At 19.0% G+C, this 18,162-nt stretch overlaps 7 protein-coding genes across 7 annotated transcripts; 3 read left to right on the forward strand and 4 right to left on the reverse strand.

Annotated features, from left to right (window-relative positions):
* Positions 1-875: 875 nt before the first annotated feature.
* SRAE_1000270400 (Hypothetical protein) lies at positions 876-1,703 on the reverse strand (the record flags this gene model as incomplete). The annotated part of the gene is made up of 3 exons (XM_024649812.1): positions 876-1,128; positions 1,210-1,421; positions 1,473-1,703. The coding sequence occupies 3 exons, from the start codon at positions 1,701-1,703 to the stop codon at positions 876-878; spliced, it is 696 nt and encodes a 231-aa protein (XP_024503651.1).
* Positions 1,704-2,040: 337 nt separating this feature from the next.
* On the reverse strand, positions 2,041-2,441 carry SRAE_1000270500 (Hypothetical protein; the record flags this gene model as incomplete). The annotated part of the gene is made up of 2 exons (XM_024649813.1): positions 2,041-2,149; positions 2,278-2,441. The coding sequence occupies 2 exons, from the start codon at positions 2,439-2,441 to the stop codon at positions 2,041-2,043; spliced, it is 273 nt and encodes a 90-aa protein (XP_024503652.1).
* A 540-nt stretch (positions 2,442-2,981) lies between these two features.
* Positions 2,982-4,872, forward strand: SRAE_1000270600 (Hypothetical protein; the record flags this gene model as incomplete). The annotated part of the gene is made up of 6 exons (XM_024649814.1): positions 2,982-3,019; positions 3,108-3,229; positions 3,287-3,360; positions 4,521-4,533; positions 4,571-4,686; positions 4,756-4,872. 6 exons carry the CDS (start codon positions 2,982-2,984, stop codon positions 4,870-4,872), a joined length of 480 nt encoding a protein of 159 aa, XP_024503653.1.
* A 2,317-nt stretch (positions 4,873-7,189) lies between these two features.
* SRAE_1000270700 (LD36265p) lies at positions 7,190-10,287 on the forward strand (the record flags this gene model as incomplete). Its single annotated transcript, XM_024649815.1, has 3 exons — positions 7,190-7,243; positions 8,477-9,911; positions 10,136-10,287. 3 exons carry the CDS (start codon positions 7,190-7,192, stop codon positions 10,285-10,287), a joined length of 1,641 nt encoding a protein of 546 aa, XP_024503654.1.
* A 258-nt stretch (positions 10,288-10,545) lies between these two features.
* SRAE_1000270800 (Hypothetical protein) lies at positions 10,546-12,179 on the reverse strand (the record flags this gene model as incomplete). The annotated part of the gene is made up of 4 exons (XM_024649816.1): positions 10,546-10,938; positions 10,981-11,371; positions 11,424-11,891; positions 11,944-12,179. 4 exons carry the CDS (start codon positions 12,177-12,179, stop codon positions 10,546-10,548), a joined length of 1,488 nt encoding a protein of 495 aa, XP_024503655.1.
* A 1,702-nt stretch (positions 12,180-13,881) lies between these two features.
* On the forward strand, positions 13,882-14,424 carry SRAE_1000270900 (Hypothetical protein; the record flags this gene model as incomplete). The annotated part of the gene is made up of 2 exons (XM_024649817.1): positions 13,882-14,182; positions 14,312-14,424. 2 exons carry the CDS (start codon positions 13,882-13,884, stop codon positions 14,422-14,424), a joined length of 414 nt encoding a protein of 137 aa, XP_024503656.1.
* A 401-nt stretch (positions 14,425-14,825) lies between these two features.
* SRAE_1000271000 (Hypothetical protein) lies at positions 14,826-15,428 on the reverse strand (the record flags this gene model as incomplete). The annotated part of the gene is made up of 2 exons (XM_024649818.1): positions 14,826-15,267; positions 15,307-15,428. 2 exons carry the CDS (start codon positions 15,426-15,428, stop codon positions 14,826-14,828), a joined length of 564 nt encoding a protein of 187 aa, XP_024503657.1.
* Positions 15,429-18,162: the final 2,734 nt, after the last annotated feature.

An 18,162-nucleotide genomic window follows, 5' to 3' on the forward strand; every position in this document is an offset into this window, starting at 1 on the left:
AATGTTTAAGAATAAATATTTCTGTTTTCTTTTCTTTATATTTTATGATAGTGATAATTGATATAAGTTTCATTGATTATAATTACTCAAACAAATTGTATAATTTAAAAAATGTATAAAAATAATAAAATAGATTTTTAAATGATGATAACTAAAATCATAAAAAGTGATATATGATGTTGAATGATATAAATAACTCATTTGAAAAATAAAAAGATTAAATTTTAGATCCTTGAAGATACAATATAAAAAAAAAACTTGTTGTAGTTAGAATCTTTAGAATTTTATGAAGTTAATTTTATAAACTTTTTACTATAATAATTAAATCATATTGATAATAGCATTGATTACTTCAAAAAAAAAACTTGTTTCTCTAGATTTTGATCTTGACAAGAAAATTTCAAAGTAATGACTGATAAGAAAAAGAAAAAAAAAGTTAATAACTTCCTTCTACAAACAGATACTTACAATCTGTTTTTATGGAAAGATAGAATAGAGTTTATACCACATGATATTAAATTGACAGGAAAAATATTAATTTTCATGTTTCCCCATCATTAAAAAGGTGATTAAAAAAAAAATTTGCAACCAAATATAAAACATTTATTAAAAATAATAATAACATTAAATAATGATAATAATTATCAACAAGTAATATCTAGCTGAAAGCAATTTTTAAATTATGTTATTTATAAAATTTTTGATTATAATTTTTTTTAAATAGTATTTTAAGCTGAAGAAATAAAATTCTAAAGCTTTATGGTTAGCGAAAAGAAAGTGACAGTAAACCCAATTATAATAATAGTTATTTTTGAAGATAAAACAGTGTGGAATAGAAAATCATAATGATAGTTATTGAAAATTATTTGTTATTATTATGAAAAATATCTCAATAGATATTTTAATTCTCTTTTTTGACGGCGAATCTTTGATATTGGTTTTTTAAATTCATCTTCATCAATTGTATCTATACCAGAAAATGGATCTACGGTTGTTGTTACTGCAGGTGTTGTATCTGGTTCTGGAACCCTTGGAGTCATGTATGCCGCTCTGACAGCAAATGGTAAATCATGAAGGATTGTTGGGAGAGGTGTTTGTTGAAGGTAAATATTAACAATGTTATCTGCTCTAAAAATTTAATGGAATATATTAAAACATTGAAAAATAAATATCTTTTTTATTTATTTTTAAAATTTTTGTTTATTTTACCTGCTATATGGGTGGTGGGCTCCACGTGTCCAGGCAATTTCATTTTGTAGTCTTCTTGCAGAACTTAGACCACCATCAAAACCAGAAAGATAAGTATTTGGATAGTAATTGGGATAATACCAATTTCCATATTGACCATAATCACGAACTGTTGTTAAATCTTGATACATGTATCTATTTAAAATATTAGGACGATTGGCACCATAAACTCTCTATAAAAAAACATATATATATATAAATTAAAAAAATATATAAAATTTTACCTGATAATATTCTTCTCTAAGATCTTTATTAGAAGTTGGAAGAACACTATCACCATTACTAGATTCAAGATTTGCACCAAAATTACAATCAGCAACAAATTTTTCAATTTCTAAACAAGTCATGTCTTTTGGTCTAGGTTGAATTTTATCACAATTATCTTTTGTCCATGACAATAAAGTTTCTGGTAATGGATTCCATTTTGAGGCAAATTTCATGAATGCTGCACACATTTCAGGTGTTGGTTTTCCATTTACATTACATTTGTATGATATAAAAAATAGTAAAATTAAGGTATAATATTTGTTGAATAGTATCATATTTAAATGAAATTGATAATTAAAATAACTATCTCTTGTATAAGAAAGACATTATTTCTTAAATTAACCTTCAATAAATAATTTAAAGCCAGTTATTATTTTAGATTTAATTTTTATCAAAATATGACTATGCTCCATATTTAACTTTTATTTGATGTTTTAACCCGTTTCCATTAATTTTATTATAAACACATAACAAACATAAATAGTCAGAATTTTGACATATTATAATTATTTTATTAGTTATGTTCTACTGGTTTCTTTTTAATTTTCCTTGTTCAAATAAGCAATAGATAAGATCATGAAGACATGTAGGAATCCATGTTTGAATTAATTGACGATTAACAACATTATCACCACTAAAAAAAGTTTTAAAAGATAATAATAATTAAAAAAAAAAGAATCTAGTTTGTAAAAGATAACATTAAAATAAAAAAAAAGTTTTTAATAAAATAAATTAAGAAAAAAAATAAATAAAATTATATACCTAGCGTAACGTGCATGATTTTTTGATGACCAAGAGAATTCATTCATTAACTGTCTACGTGAAGAAGTCCTACCATCCCAACCATTATAAAGAACACGAGGATAATAATTTGGAAAATTAACATTTTGATTATAATTATTACTAGAAATTTTATTCCATCTCATATATAAAGGTAAAACTTTTGCTTCATAACATACAACTAGATGAAAAATGTGAAAAATAAATAAAATGAAAAATATTTTATTTGTCATAATAGTTTTTAAAATAAAACTTCAAATTCAAGTTTGTCATTGAACTTATATACCAGATTATTTTAGTATAATAGTATGATCGATTAATACTTTTTTGTTACACAATTACTTTTATTGTTACAAAAAAAAATAGTTTTATTTAATTGTTTTGATAAAAAAAAACCTTTTTTTTTTGTTTTTTAATCAAAACAATATGTTTTTTTTTGTAATAAGTAAAAGAATTTAATATAAAGAAGAATAGTATTACCAAAAAAAAAATTTCGATAGATAAAAAAAAATATTTTTATACATACTTTTTCCTATTAATCATCACTATTCATTTTAAAATCATATTACTCAATATTTATTATCATTTTTTATATGACATATTATTTTAATACATTTAGATTTATTTTATTACTAAAGATAAATATTATTTATTTTGAAAAATAAAAAAGATTATTTAATTTGAAGATGTCCAAAGTTATACCACCACCTGTACCAGCAATAAAGTAAGCTAACATAAATAATATAATATTATTTATATTTTAAAAAACTTATATATAAATATATAAATGATTAAAATATTTTTTTTTAAAGACCAAAATTGGAAAGTTTTAATTCATTTTATACAACATTACCAGATGGTACAAGACAAAAACCTATACCTTTTCCTCGTACCTCATTTTATGAACCATTAAATAATAAAAAAATATTGAAAAGTAAAAATAATATGGATGAAGTTATAAAAAAATTGGCTAAATTTAATATTTTTATAGAATTTGAAGATATAACAGAAATGGAATATACAAGGGGAACAAAAGATTATTCAAATAATGTTTTTGATAAAAAAGTAAGTTTTTATTTTATATTTATAAATGGTGTGTAAATATAAGTATATACATATATAGTCATTCACCTGTTTCATTATTATTATTTTTAAAAATTTATTATGCTATCCAGATAGTATAATTATAATAAAAGTTCATAATAAAGTCAATTCAAATTATTTATTATAATTAATATATTATATTAAATTAATTTATTATTATTATTATTATTATAAATTTATTTCTACATAAATAATGATTTTTATAATGAAATATTTTTAAAATATAAAAAAATTCTTATAAATTTTAACATAAATGATATTTTATTAAATTAGAATTAAAAAATATTTGATGAGGTAGAAAAATTCTTACATTTAAAAGATAATTTTTTTTTTTTTATTTACATAACATAAAAATTAATATTACTTTGACATGAGCAAACAATATATATTCCTCCTCATTAACATATTCACCTTTTTCTCTAATATTTTATTAATAAAATTGAGAAAAAAACTTTTTATAAATTATTTGTTTATCATTTTTATTTAATACCTTATCTCAATAATCAATAATTGTTAAGAGTAAAAAAGATATGTATATGGATACATATCAATATACTTTTTACCTTTTTAAATGATAAGAAGGAAAGACTTTATTTTATAAATTTTTTTACCTTTAAATAAATATTTTTTTTTCAATTATATTCACTCATATGTATATATATATACATATAGAATAATTCTATACTTTTTATTGTTTCATTAATAATATATATTATCAAAATTTAACTAACCAAAGAATAAAATTATAAATTATTAACAAAAAATTATTATTTTTATAAAATTTTATATTAAAATAAGTAAAAAAAAGTTTAAAAATAAAATAAATAGTTTTTATAAAAATTAAATTTTAACTTTTAAAAAGAGTACTTTTGAAAATTATCTTATCTTTTTAGTTTTATAAATAGTTGTACGAAATGTTAACAAAAATATCTTTTATGTGATGAATTATACTCTTGTTAAAGAATAAATATATCACTTTTTTTTATAGATTTTCTTTTTATAAAAAATTTATTTTTATGACCTCTCAGTTATATTCCATTTTTAAAATATATAATAAAAATAGTCTAAAAGTTTATCTTATCACTTTAACATATATAATAATTTTTTTTTTTTAATTTTAGGATAATTTAATACGTGTTAAAACAAATTATTTAAAAGATAATGGGTACAGAAATTTGTGAAAAAAACTTTAATTCTGATCATTTAAAAAGATGTTCAATATCATCTACCCCAACAACACCAAATTTACATAGTCCAACGGCTTTTGTTTTAGATCCAGCAAATTTAGTTAGTTTATTTTTTTTTAAAAATAAAATAATACCATAATAATATTTAATAATTAATTTTTTTTTTAAGATTTATGTTGTACCAAATCCAGTAAATTCAAAGTTAGCTGATGTGCTGAAACCAATGACAAAAAATTATAAAGCAATTGCAAACAAAGAGAAGCATTTTAATGGAAATTTAATTTAATTACAGATTGATGAGAAATAATCAAATTGATTTTATTATTTTTTTGTTAATATATTCAATAAAATATCACAAAAAAAAGTGAGTAATAATATTTGTCAAATCAAATATATGTTCTAATTTTGAGGAATATTTTTTTTTATTGCAAAAGTTAACAATTAAATATTTTTCATTTAGAAAAAAAAAAGAATTTAAATATAATACAAATGTATTATATTTTTTTTAAATAATGTATATATTTATTTTTTATTGTTATAAATTTATGATAAAAATTTTGTTTCATTAATAAGTTATAATATTTTAAAATTATAATTAAGTTTTAAAACAATGCATTTAAATTTATAAATATAAGACAATATTGATTATTAAAATTATATATAATATATATATATATGACTATCACTAATAATTTTTTTTGCTAATATTTACAATTTAATAGATATATAATAGAAATTCTAATAATGGATATGAATTACTTTACAATAAAATGGTTTTGTATGATATTTATAACATAAATGAAATCTGTTATATAATTTTGAATTATTTTCTCATTATATTTATAGTTAATTTATTTTATTTTTATTTTATATAAATTTTATTCTCTATTAATAATTGTTTAAAATTTTTATAAAGAGTTATTATTGACATCTACAGATAAAATGTTAAAACAAAATGTGAAATCTATTACAAATATATTAACAAAAATTATTATTAAAGATCACAACAAATATTTAAACTTTTACATTTTAAAATATATTGTTTCCACCTTTTTTTTTATCAATTAACAGTAAAATATGTTATACTCTTATCATTATAATTGTTTAAAAATGCCAACCTACTGATTTTATTAAGATTTTATTTTATCTACATATGATGAGAAGATGTCTTTTAGTAGAATTGAACATTAGCATTTCTTTTTTCTATTATATTGATTGATATAACTTTTCTTATAAATATTATGCTACATTTATTTGATGTTCTTACTTTTTTTTTCTTTCTTATTCTAATGCCTTTTTTTTCAATTTGAATAACATTGTTTATTGAATCTTTAAAATCTTAAGTATGTAAAAAAAAGAAAAGTAAATTAATTACTTAATATATAAATATGAATTTTAAAAAATATAAATTATTTTAAAAGAATTATTATAACATATCATTATTATATATCACAACAATCATAATTTTTATATTTTATCTTGATTACAAATTATTATATGTTTATATAATATTATTTTTAGAACCCTACTTGGTAAAACTTTTTCTTTTTTATATAAAAGATAAATAATTAGTAATAGATGCATTTAAAATATACTTATTAAATTGATAAGAAAATTATATTTACATACATATATGTATATATATATATCATACATATATATTATAAAACTTGTTTATAAATTTATGAACACAAATAATGTATCATTTTTACTGTATACAACATTTTATTATATTAAAAGCATATCATTAAAAAAATTTAAAATAAAATAATTACTTAAAGAAAAATAACAATTTCTAAACATTAAAATATTTTTACCTATCAAATGTTTTAACATAAATTATTTTTACTTTTGAGATATGATTACTAAAAAAGTGTTTAAAAAAAAACATTCTTTGTTTTTTTTTTATTAATATACACATATATTGCACTGTAAAGAAAAAAAGTATATTTTCCTATAAATATATTGGTAAATGTCAAGCTAAGTGTTTTAATTTATTTACATTATATATATATATTATTGATATTATATTTATTCAACAACCTTTGGTAGAACTTTAATTTTAACATTTTAAAATATTTGATTTTTTTGTTTTTGTTACCTATATTTAGTATCTATTGTGATGTTTATTCATAGTAATGATAGAAATAAATTGTATGATTATGAATGAATAAGATTAAGAGTATGAATTATAACGTTACAACTAATAATTTATACATATATTATAGATAATATTAAAAACTATTTAATTAAGAATGTAAATAAAATTAAAACTTTTTCCAATAAAAGAAAATAACTTTTGTTTTTGGTATTTTAATTGAATCTTGAGATATAAGTTTTAATATACTAATTTTCTTTTTTTTTTTTTTTGTCTTTTTCTTTGTAACATTTTTAATTTCAATGAAATATGTTTTAAATAATTTTATTAATTTTGTCAAGTCTTATAATTGATGTTAAATGAAATTTGATTATATTAAATAATTTAAAATATTACTCTTAAAATGTATATCTTTTTTTTTATTAACTTTATTAGAAGATGTATTATGTAATTAATTAAAATAATTTTAGATTTTTTAATAAGGCATATTATAAAAAGAATACAAATGGATCATGATGAGAAAAAACGCCGTCAAGAAAGACTTATATCAGTAAGCGAAGTAAGTTTATTATTTAATGAATATCATACAAAAATAAAAACCCTATAAAATTTTTTTTTTTGTTAATTACTGGAATTTGAGTAAATAATTTATATTAAAAACACGTTAGATTATTATTAAACAACTTTTGTTACAAAACGGTATATATACATATTCCTTTAGCCAATTAGGAATATCAGAAAATAATTAACTTTTATTACAAATATATATATATATATAAATTATTCTTTTATTAATATTTAGAAATATTCTAATTGATCAACATTTCTTTTATTGTAACGATTTATTGACCTTATATTATTAAAATCATTTAAAAGAATGATACTATTAATTAAGAAAGTCTATGAAATAAAATTACCTTTCAAAAGTTTAATTATACCCCAAAGAATGTAATTTTTAATTTTTTGATCATATTTTTAATAGTTTCATTTTTTTTTAATATAATTAATCACTTTAAAATATTTGAAAATTTTATTCTAATAAATTAAAAATTATAACAAAATGTAGTTAATTAATAAATTTTGGTACTATAGAACGCTCATGTTTATGATTTTAAAAAGTAGCACATTTTATATTCATATTTTAAGTCATATTTTATTATTTAAAGTTTCACAACATACCGTAAAAAAATGTACAATCATATTACATACCATTTTCTACATCATAGTTCATTAAAATATTATAAAAGCAGAACATATACACAAATTTATTTCTAAATCAGCCCATCAATCTTATGATATTGTGATTTCTTTATAACCTCCACAAACATAATATTTATAAATACATAATATTTTTACACATTATTATAATCTTATTTGATAGTGTACATCTTAAGATTATGATATATTATCTTATCTGTAACTATTTATTATTAAAATTTTTTAAAAAATACATTTAGATATTTAGAAATTTTATTTTTTAATAATATAATATAAAAGGAAAATTGTTTAATTTTGTGCTATTAAAATATTAAAAAAAAAATTATTAAAACATTTTTAAATTATTTTATGATAAAGTTATTAATATATTAGATTTTTATTATATTTGATATTTATTATAAATACCAAATTTATTTCAATTTAAAATATTATGGTATCATCTACAATTAATATTAAACCTATTGATATGAATAATAATAAAAAGTTTGAAAAAACCACTCCAGGAGATAGTACTAATAAAAATGTTAATTTTTTAAATTAAATTAATTATTATATAATTTTTTTTTCTTTATAGAGTTCTGAAGCATGGAAATCATCAACCAAAATGGAGACATATGGAGCACTTCAACAAGAATTAGAAAAACTTTTAGAAACAGCTCCATCAAAAGATATGGGAAAATGGAAAAAAGAGTTGGATGCATTTCAAAGATTGTTTGGAAGATTTCTTAAGGCTAAAGCAACAATTAATTGGAACAAAATTCAACCATTACCGGAAAATTCAATTATCAAATACAAGACATTGGAACAATCTTGTAAAGAAGAAATTTCTTCAATGTTAAATAAACTTGTTGTAGTCAAGTTAAATGGTGGACTTGGAACTTCTATGGGATGTAAAGGTCCAAAATCAGTAATTTCAGTAAGACATGACTTAACATTCCTTGATCTTTTGATGCAACAAATTCAACATCTTAACAAAACTTTTGATGTTAATGTTCCACTTGTATTAATGAATTCATTTAATACCGATGATGATACAAAAAAGCTTCTAAAAAAATATGCCACTGTACGCTGTGAAGTTCATTCTTTTTGTCAATCAAAATATCCAAGAATTGACAAAGAAACTTTAATGCCTATAGGAAAAAATTTATCAGAAAATGATAATGAAGTTTATTACCCACCAGGCCATGGAAATTTCTATGAATCTTTTTACAACTCAGGGCTTCTTGAAAAGTTTATTGCAGAAAAGAAGGAGTATGTCTTTTTATCAAATATTGATAATCTTGGAGCAACAGTTGATTTAAATATTTTGAATTTTCTTACAAAACAACCAGAAAGAGATTTTGTAATGGAGGTAACTGATAAGACACGTGCTGATGTTAAGGGAGGTACTCTTATTCAATATGACAATAGATTGATGCTCTTAGAAATAGCTCAGGTACCAAAAGATTATGTTGATGAATTCAAATCTGTTAGTAAATTTAGAATCTTCAACACAAATAATCTTTGGGTTAAATTAAGTGCCATTAAAAACTTAATTGACAAAAATTCATTAGAGATGGAAGTTATTGTTAATCCAAAACATTTGGATAGAGGAATTGATGTTATTCAATTGGAGACAGCTGCTGGAGCAGCTATTAAAAACTTCCATGGTGCTTGTGGAATTAATGTTCCACGATCACGTTTCCTTCCAGTTAAGAAGACATCTGATCTTTTGCTTTTGATGTCAAATCTTTACGAAATTGGTGATGGAAACTTGACACTCAGTGATTTAAGATCATTCAAAACTACACCAATTGTAAAATTAGGTTCAAGTTTTGATAAAGTAAATGACTTTATGAAACGTTTTCAAGGTATTCCTGATCTTTTAGAATTAGATCACTTGACAGTTTCTGGTGATGTATGGTTTGGTAAAGATGTCACTTTGAAAGGAACTGTCATTATTATTGCTAATCATGGTGATAGAATTGATATTCCACCAGGCACTGTACTTGAAAACAAAATTGTTTCAGGTAATCTCCGTATTTTGGATCATTAAATATTTTATATGATACAACGTAGAATTTTATGACAATTATTTAATAAAATTTATATTTTAATTTATATATTTTGTTTTGATTATATGAAATATTATCATTTACCCAAAAATGTACAATTACATTTTTTTATTCAAAAATTTGAATAATTACAAAATTAATTTTTGTATGTAAATTTTATAAATAAAATATTTTTTTAGAAAAAACATTAGTAACTTTTTTTCAAGTAAAGTTATTAAAAAGCGGTTTTAAACAGAAAATAAAAGAAACTCTGGAGCATAACATATTAGAAATTCACAGACAAATCACTTTTATAAATTATTGTATGAAATTGCAAAGAAATTTTTATTAAAATACTAAATAGTCTAGTTTTTTATTATTTTTTTTTGTTGTTTATTAATTCTAACTTTTTAATTAAATTAAATTATTCCTTATCTTGTGGACTAAAATTGTCAAAAAATAAACATTTTATATTTTGCCAAAAAAGGAAAAAAAACATTTTATTTGTCTGTATAATTAATAAAATGAAATTATAAATGTTTTTATTGAAAATTATTGTTAAATAAGCACCATTAAATTTTATTCCTGTTAAAAAAAAAGTTATATATTTTTAAAAATGACAGCCATCATTAAAAGTTGTAAAAGATTGATTAAATGGCAAATATAAATTGGTAATATTAAGTAAATTATTAAATGATAAATTTGAAACAATACATGGCATATTATCAAAAAGTAATGACAAGATACATTTTTTTTCCTCATTAATATATTGGGTAGATTGAAAGTATCGTAAAACATTATTAAATGTTTGTGCTACTTTATTATTATTTTGTTCTAAATTATTTTCTACTGATGATTGATCTTGAAAAAGAAGTGAACATTTATTTACAAGCATTGTTTCAAAATATTCTGTCTCGATAAGATCAAAATCATTCATTGATATTAATTTGTCATTAATTTTATTTTCCTTTTTGTTGGGATTTTTAACATTAATAATGATTATCTATAAAAAAAAAAGTTACTATAAATATTTTTTTTTGCTTACATTTTCAGAGTTAAATTTACCACAAACATCACTACATTCATTAATACAAAAACATTCACCAGTTTCAATTATTTTTAAGTAATTATTCTTACTATCTGTATTATTATTTTGTTGTAAATTAAAATTAATATTTTTTAATATTTGTGAACTATCATTTTCAGTTATATTTTTATTACTTGATTTTAATATTACTGGTGAAACAAATATTTCATTAATATATGAATAATTAGTTCCCATAGGAAAATAATTATTAAGATTCAAAAATATTATTTCACTTGATATATCTTTATACCTAAAATAGCAATCAAAAATGGCAGATTTCATTGATTCAATAACATTATTCTTTGTAAATGAAATAGTATGAAAATTTCTTATCACATTTAATGTTTCCCTAAAAAATAACAAATATTAAATTATAGAAAGAAAAAAAAATAAAAACATACTTTGTGTTAAAAATAAACCATGGATGATTTTTAACAAAATCATACTTATAGTCAAGAATATTATTTGTATCATTTTTTAAACTTATTCCATAAATATCAATATTAGTATACAAATTTGTTTTATAATATTCAACAACATTTTTAAGATAATCTGTATTACTAAATAATAATAAAGGCAAAATACAAACACTTTTATCTTTTACTTTCAATGGGACATGAATAATTTCAGTTGCCTCCTCAATTTCAATAGTTTTTTTATTAATTTCAATAAAGAATGAAATATAATTTGTTAAAATTTTACAACTTCCTTCATATAAATAGGTTTCCTTTGTTAAAAGGTCAAGAAGAGAAAAATTTAATTTTGATTTCAAAATCTCTCCATTTTTATTTTTTGAAATACATAAAAATACTTTTGTTTGTTCTTTTTGTTTTGATAAAAATAATAAATTTAAAGTATTAAGATTTTTTCTAAAAATTTTAATATTAAAAATAAGTTTGTTTTATTATTATATTTTTTTACCTTTTTTCAATATTTGATGTTTCATTATAAATATATAGAAATTTACTTATTAAATATAATTCATTAATATTTTCATTTTGTTTTAATGATCTTCTATTATATTCATTTGTTGTTGAATGAATTTTTGATATTAAATAAAAGACACTTATAAAACAACATGAAAAAATAAATAATATTGCTATTTTATTACGTATACTTGTTTTTAGTTTTAATTTTCTTAATAATTTTGAAACCATTTAATAATTTATTATAGAATATTATATATATATGTATGTATAATTAGATAGAAATTTTTAAAATTAGATATTTTAATGAATTTAAACAATATCCTTATTTAAAAATTAATATAACTACATGTTCTATATATTTTTGAGGATGTTTAATTTAATTCACTATAGGTCATCTTCTAATACCTATGTGTATTGTTGAATTTTTAAATTACATAATAAAAATTTTATCAAGATAAAGTTACTTTTATATTTATCTTCATTTTTAATGTATTTCATTTTGTAAATAGATGGTATTTGATTTTTATCAAAGACAATTTATCTACAATAAATTAATGAAAAAAAAAATAAGAAAAGAAAATTAAATTATGATTAACCTTTTGTATAAATAAAATAATTTAATTAATTATAACATTTGACATTATTTATTTAAAGATACTGTAATAAGCTATTTTATAGATTATGTCATTTTTAAATAAAAAAAATGAAAGAGAAATGTATTTTGATAAATAATTTTTAAAAAGATGTTTCATTTTATCATTTATATAAACATTACAACATTTATTGAGAAAAAAAAATATCAAAATCATATATAAATAAATGATAATTTGAAAATTTGTTAGGAAAAAAAAGATTAATCTACATAGATTATCTTAAGTAACATTTTTTTTCTAAATAATTATTATAAAAAAAAAGTTTATATGAACTATAAAAATTTATTTCCTCTCATTAAAATTCTTTATTAATTTTAAATATAAATTTTAATAATAGTGGTACTCTAACAAATATACTATTCTTTTTTAATAAAAATTTTATAAGTGTTTATCAAAATACCTTAAAGTTTATTTTCAAGTTTTATTTTTAGATATTTAAATGTTTCTTAGAAATAAAAGAATATTTATATTTATTTTTAAAATTTTATAAAACATTGTTTTTATTTTTATACTGTAACATTATTACGTAATTATTTTATCAATTTTAAATTGTTAACATATTTAGAAATGATGTTATAATTGCACAACATTTCTTAAATAACACATTTACCATTATTTAATATAGTTATCTATTTAATCACTTTTATTTAAAAATTAAACCAAATAATATAATCTATGAAAAAAAAAAAAGATGTTAATTTTATAACCAAAAACCATTCTTCATCAGTCACAAAACGATTAGTCATTCCTTAAAAAAGATAAGACACCTAAAAATTCTTTAATAAAATAAATTATTTTTTAGTTATTATAATAAATTTTAATAGTAAATTTGTTATCTTTTCCTAAGACAAATTTTTTTTTACACTATTTCAGTCTTTTTTGTCATAAATTTCCCACCATGTTTTTATTAGAAAAAATTTTATTTAACTAATAATTTTGTTTTTTTTTATTGTTACATTTTGAAGTAAAATTTATTATTCATTTTTCATGATATATATATTTATTTTTTTTTTTTTGATGGTCCATCTTTATGACATGATGAGCTTTATTATCAAAATTCTTTTATTTCTAAACATAATTTTTATTTTATAAAGCATCAATTTATCTTACATTTTAATATTTCTTTATTTAATACTCCTTAATCGTTTTCTTATCAAAATTAATAATATAAAATTTTTTGGTATATTTATATTAAGGTCCCTCTTTTGTATTCACATTTTATAGACTGTGACGTTTTTTTACCATAAAAATATTATTCAGTAAAGTTAATAATAATTATGACATCTTATTTTAAATCTACATTGGTATGGATTTATTGTTTTATTCTTATTGTTTATGGAGCACCAAATTATCTTTTGAAGGAAGAGTTGTCTCTTCTTCGTCAACAATTAGATCAAATTGAAAATCAAATAGGAATGGAGTCTGAGATAGATAATGTACCATTAGTTATTCAAAAACCAATGAGATCAGGAGATAAAGTTAGAAGACAACTAGCTTGGCAACCAATGAAACGAAGTCTTGCCTGGCAACCAATGAAAAAAAAATCTATTGACAATTATTATGATTCCAAAGAAGACGGTAAGTAAAAATATTTTGATATAAATCTCTTTCATTATCATAAACTTTATGATCAATAAAAAATCACATTAAAAATGTCAATATAATTTAATATAATAAATATATTCATAAAATGTTATCATCTTTCAGTTGTTAACATTCTTGAAAATAGATTAATGGAAGTTTTATCAGCCGGAGAAAGATTAGGAGTATCAGCAGGAGATGTCATAGACCATTTAAGAAGATCACGTAACACAATGTAATATTTCTCACATATTTTCAGTACTTAAAAAAATGATTTATAAACATTTATACTGAGAAGAAAAAAATTTCTATAATTATATTTAAATTTTAAAAATGTTGTTAAAAAAATTGGAATGTGGTAAAATCAAATTGATTTCAAAATATAAAACGGCTTTATATTAAAAAAAAATAGTTGATTGAAATTGATATATTAATATTTTACTTTTTGTCAAAAAAAAAATATTGTGGTAATATTTTTGAAAATATACAAAAATAAAAAATCTAAATTACCAAATATAAACAATCTTTGATTATCTTAAATTTATTTTATTCAACTAATAAAAGTAGTTTTTTTTATTATTATTTAAAAAAAAAAATAATATATAATAACATTAATATTTTTAAAATGATTTTATTTTTTCTAAATTTTTTTATCACCATTAGAAGAGATACCTTTTGGATTATGAGATATAGTAGAAGTTGAGGATAAAGAATTAACAGAAAGTCTACTACCACACCTGGAATTAATCATTCGAGCTTGACTACCTTGACTCATTCTTGAAGCTATTATTTTTTCTCTTCTTTTTATAGCATTTTTCATTGGTGCTTCTCTAACTTTTTGATAAATTTTACCAAAACAATTTCCACAGACAAATTCAGATATCCACATACAACTACCCATTGTAAATAATATTATACCAATACCCATTAAAGTATATCCCAATGGATGAATTGTTGGTTCTTGATCCCAAAATATTAAAATACATATTCCTGTGGTAAATAAAATCATACCAAAACAAAATGCTATTAATGCAGCAACTGAACTTATACATACACATTTTGGTGCTCCAAATTTACCAATTCTATAAATAGTATAAAATTATATAATAAAATAAACTTACTTTGGGGTAAAATTAATTTCAGTTGATGTAACAGTAAGAGTATCAAAATTTTTTCCAGATAAATTATCATCCTCATCAATGGTATACATTTCAAGAATATCATGATTTTTTCTTGAACTCATATTTTGTATAAAATAAAATTTTTATTATAACTTTTAAATATACTTGTTATTGGAAAATTAAAGTATAAAATTATTGGTTGATGATAATGATAATGAATATGTACTGTTATATATATTAATATATATAACTCAAAACAACCTTATTATCAATAAATGAATATATTAAAGCCATGACAATTAAATGAAGTATTAATTATTTGGTAGATTTAGGGTAACAAGTCTTTTAATTTTATTGTTGTCCATGACGACAATATATGTACATAAATGTTGAGACCAGAAAATCATTGATAACTAAAATAGGTCTTTCACGTATCAACAATAGTAATGTTAAAAATTATTAATATCTTTTATATGTAACTTTTTTAAAGAAAATATGTTTAAATTATTAATTGATAAAAACAAAAATTCAACTTAATAAAATTATAAAATATTAAAAATATAAAAAGTTAATAAAATTACTATGTTAATAAAAATAATTTTTTTTTCTCATATAAACATAATTGAAATAATTTAAATTTAATTTTTAAACATTAAAAAAAAATTATAAATACTGTTATTACAAAATAGTTTCATTTATTTTTCCAATTTTTCAATTACTTCCTTATTGATACTTTGATGATGGAAAAAGAAATTTAATTATTAATTTTGTATTATATATATCAAATTAAATTATACCAGTTAACTTTTTTTTAAAGAAAATTATCATTTTAAGAAAAATTAGAAATTTCCTTTTAAAAACGTCATTTTAAAGTATTTATTTTGATTGTTGAAAAAATTTTGTTATATAATTTTAAATGTTATGATAAAAAAATGAATAAAATTTTTTAAAATATATGTACTTAATATACTTTTTTAAATCATAAAATATATCAAAAAAATATATATATTATAATGGCAAGTGAAGTTAAAAAGATGTAGATGTTATTTCATTATGGTTATATGTTAAAGCAAACACAAGAAATTTTAACTCATTTTATCATTTTTATCTTTTTTTCCATTATCATGTGAAATTGATGCATTTTTCTCAAAATATATATTCATTATCATTTTGATGTATATTACGCTATTACAAGCTTTGAATTACTTTTTATTAAGCCTTATTCTATTTATTTCTCCAATTTGGTTCATTTATTTTAAATCATACATTTATCATTACTTTAATATTATTCTCGAAGACAGATGTTAGTTATACATATATATATATATGCCATGGCACCACTCTATGTCTCATATTATACATTCCTTTTACATATACCATCTGCCATATACTATGAATATTTTCTTTCATTATTATTTCTACTAAATATATACATACATATTCCCTTCAATGACGAAAAAGCTTTAGTAAAATTAAAAAGTTGAAATACTATATTTTATTTCATACTTTACTTTAGTATTATTTATTTAGCTTTTGTAAAATTTAATATCATTTTTATTTAGATATTTTTATCTTTTTACTATATTTAAATATATCTTATATACTTACTCATGCAAATATATATAAAGACTAAAATTTACTTTCTTTTATAAATATACCATGAATAAGTTTATAGAAAATAATTTTTTTTTTAAAATAATATAAAAAAAAGAAGTTTAATTTTACATATATATATATATTTCTTTTAGTTTAAAAATTGATCTTAGATATTAAAATAAAACGATTAAAAAAAATATAAATATATATATTTAAAATAAATAATTCATAATTGTCATAATATTACTTAAAAATTTTTTGAAAAATTAATAAAAAAAAATTATAATATATTAAAATATTTATATAAATAGTTATGGTAAAAAGTTTTTATATAAAAAAAAAAGAATAGTACAAGTAAGAAAAGATAAAATATTAAGAAAGATTCTGTTCTTTTAAACAAAAATGGTTTATTTATAATATATATGTTTTGTTTATTTTATACCAAAAATAGTTTAGTGTTTTTTTTTTTATTAAATGTTTTTCTGTTTTCTTGTTACTTTTTTATTAAACATATAATTATATACATATATATGTTTTAATTATAAATAGAAAATTAATTATTATTATTCTTCTTTTATTTTTTTTTTAAATATTTATCAATAAACATTTGTTTTGATAGAAATGAATAATTTAATAATTATTAAATTTTTAATGTTATTTAAATGTATGAAAATTGGATAAAGGAAATAATTATTTAATAATATTTTTTTTTATTAATTGATGTTTAGTCAATGAGACATTTATTGTTTTTAATTTAAGTAATAATTTTTTTTTAATCTGTATTAATATAAATCTTTTCCTTTTTAAATGATAAACATTATCTTATGGTATTTAAGGATTATTTTAATAATATATAAATATTATATTTCTTTGTCATTTTTGAATCCCTATTCCATGCTTTTTAATTTATTTTTACCGTTTATTTTAAAAATGTTAAATTAGGGAAAAAGTTTTTGGCAAAGCCCGTAAATATATATAATAATAAATATATTTGTATATAATGGAGTTATAAAATGGTAGGCATATATATATATATGATAATAAGAATGACAAGGGGTAGATAGAAATAGATGGAGCTTAAGTGGTGTTCTTCTTTTCTACTCATAGAAGTAGCAGACGCCACTACCACCAGTAAAATAATGTATGGTTGCCATTCTTTGTATGATGTAAAAAAGAATATATATATATATGTGATTAATGGGGTGTGGTCGAGAATCTTAAGACACATGGCAAGTTAAAACTCAAATGACATTAATTTCA

The sequence above is a fragment of the Strongyloides ratti genome, assembly GCF_001040885.1.
Source record: "Strongyloides ratti genome assembly S_ratti_ED321, chromosome : 1".
In the NCBI taxonomy this organism is placed as follows: Eukaryota; Metazoa; Nematoda; class Chromadorea; order Rhabditida; family Strongyloididae; genus Strongyloides; species Strongyloides ratti.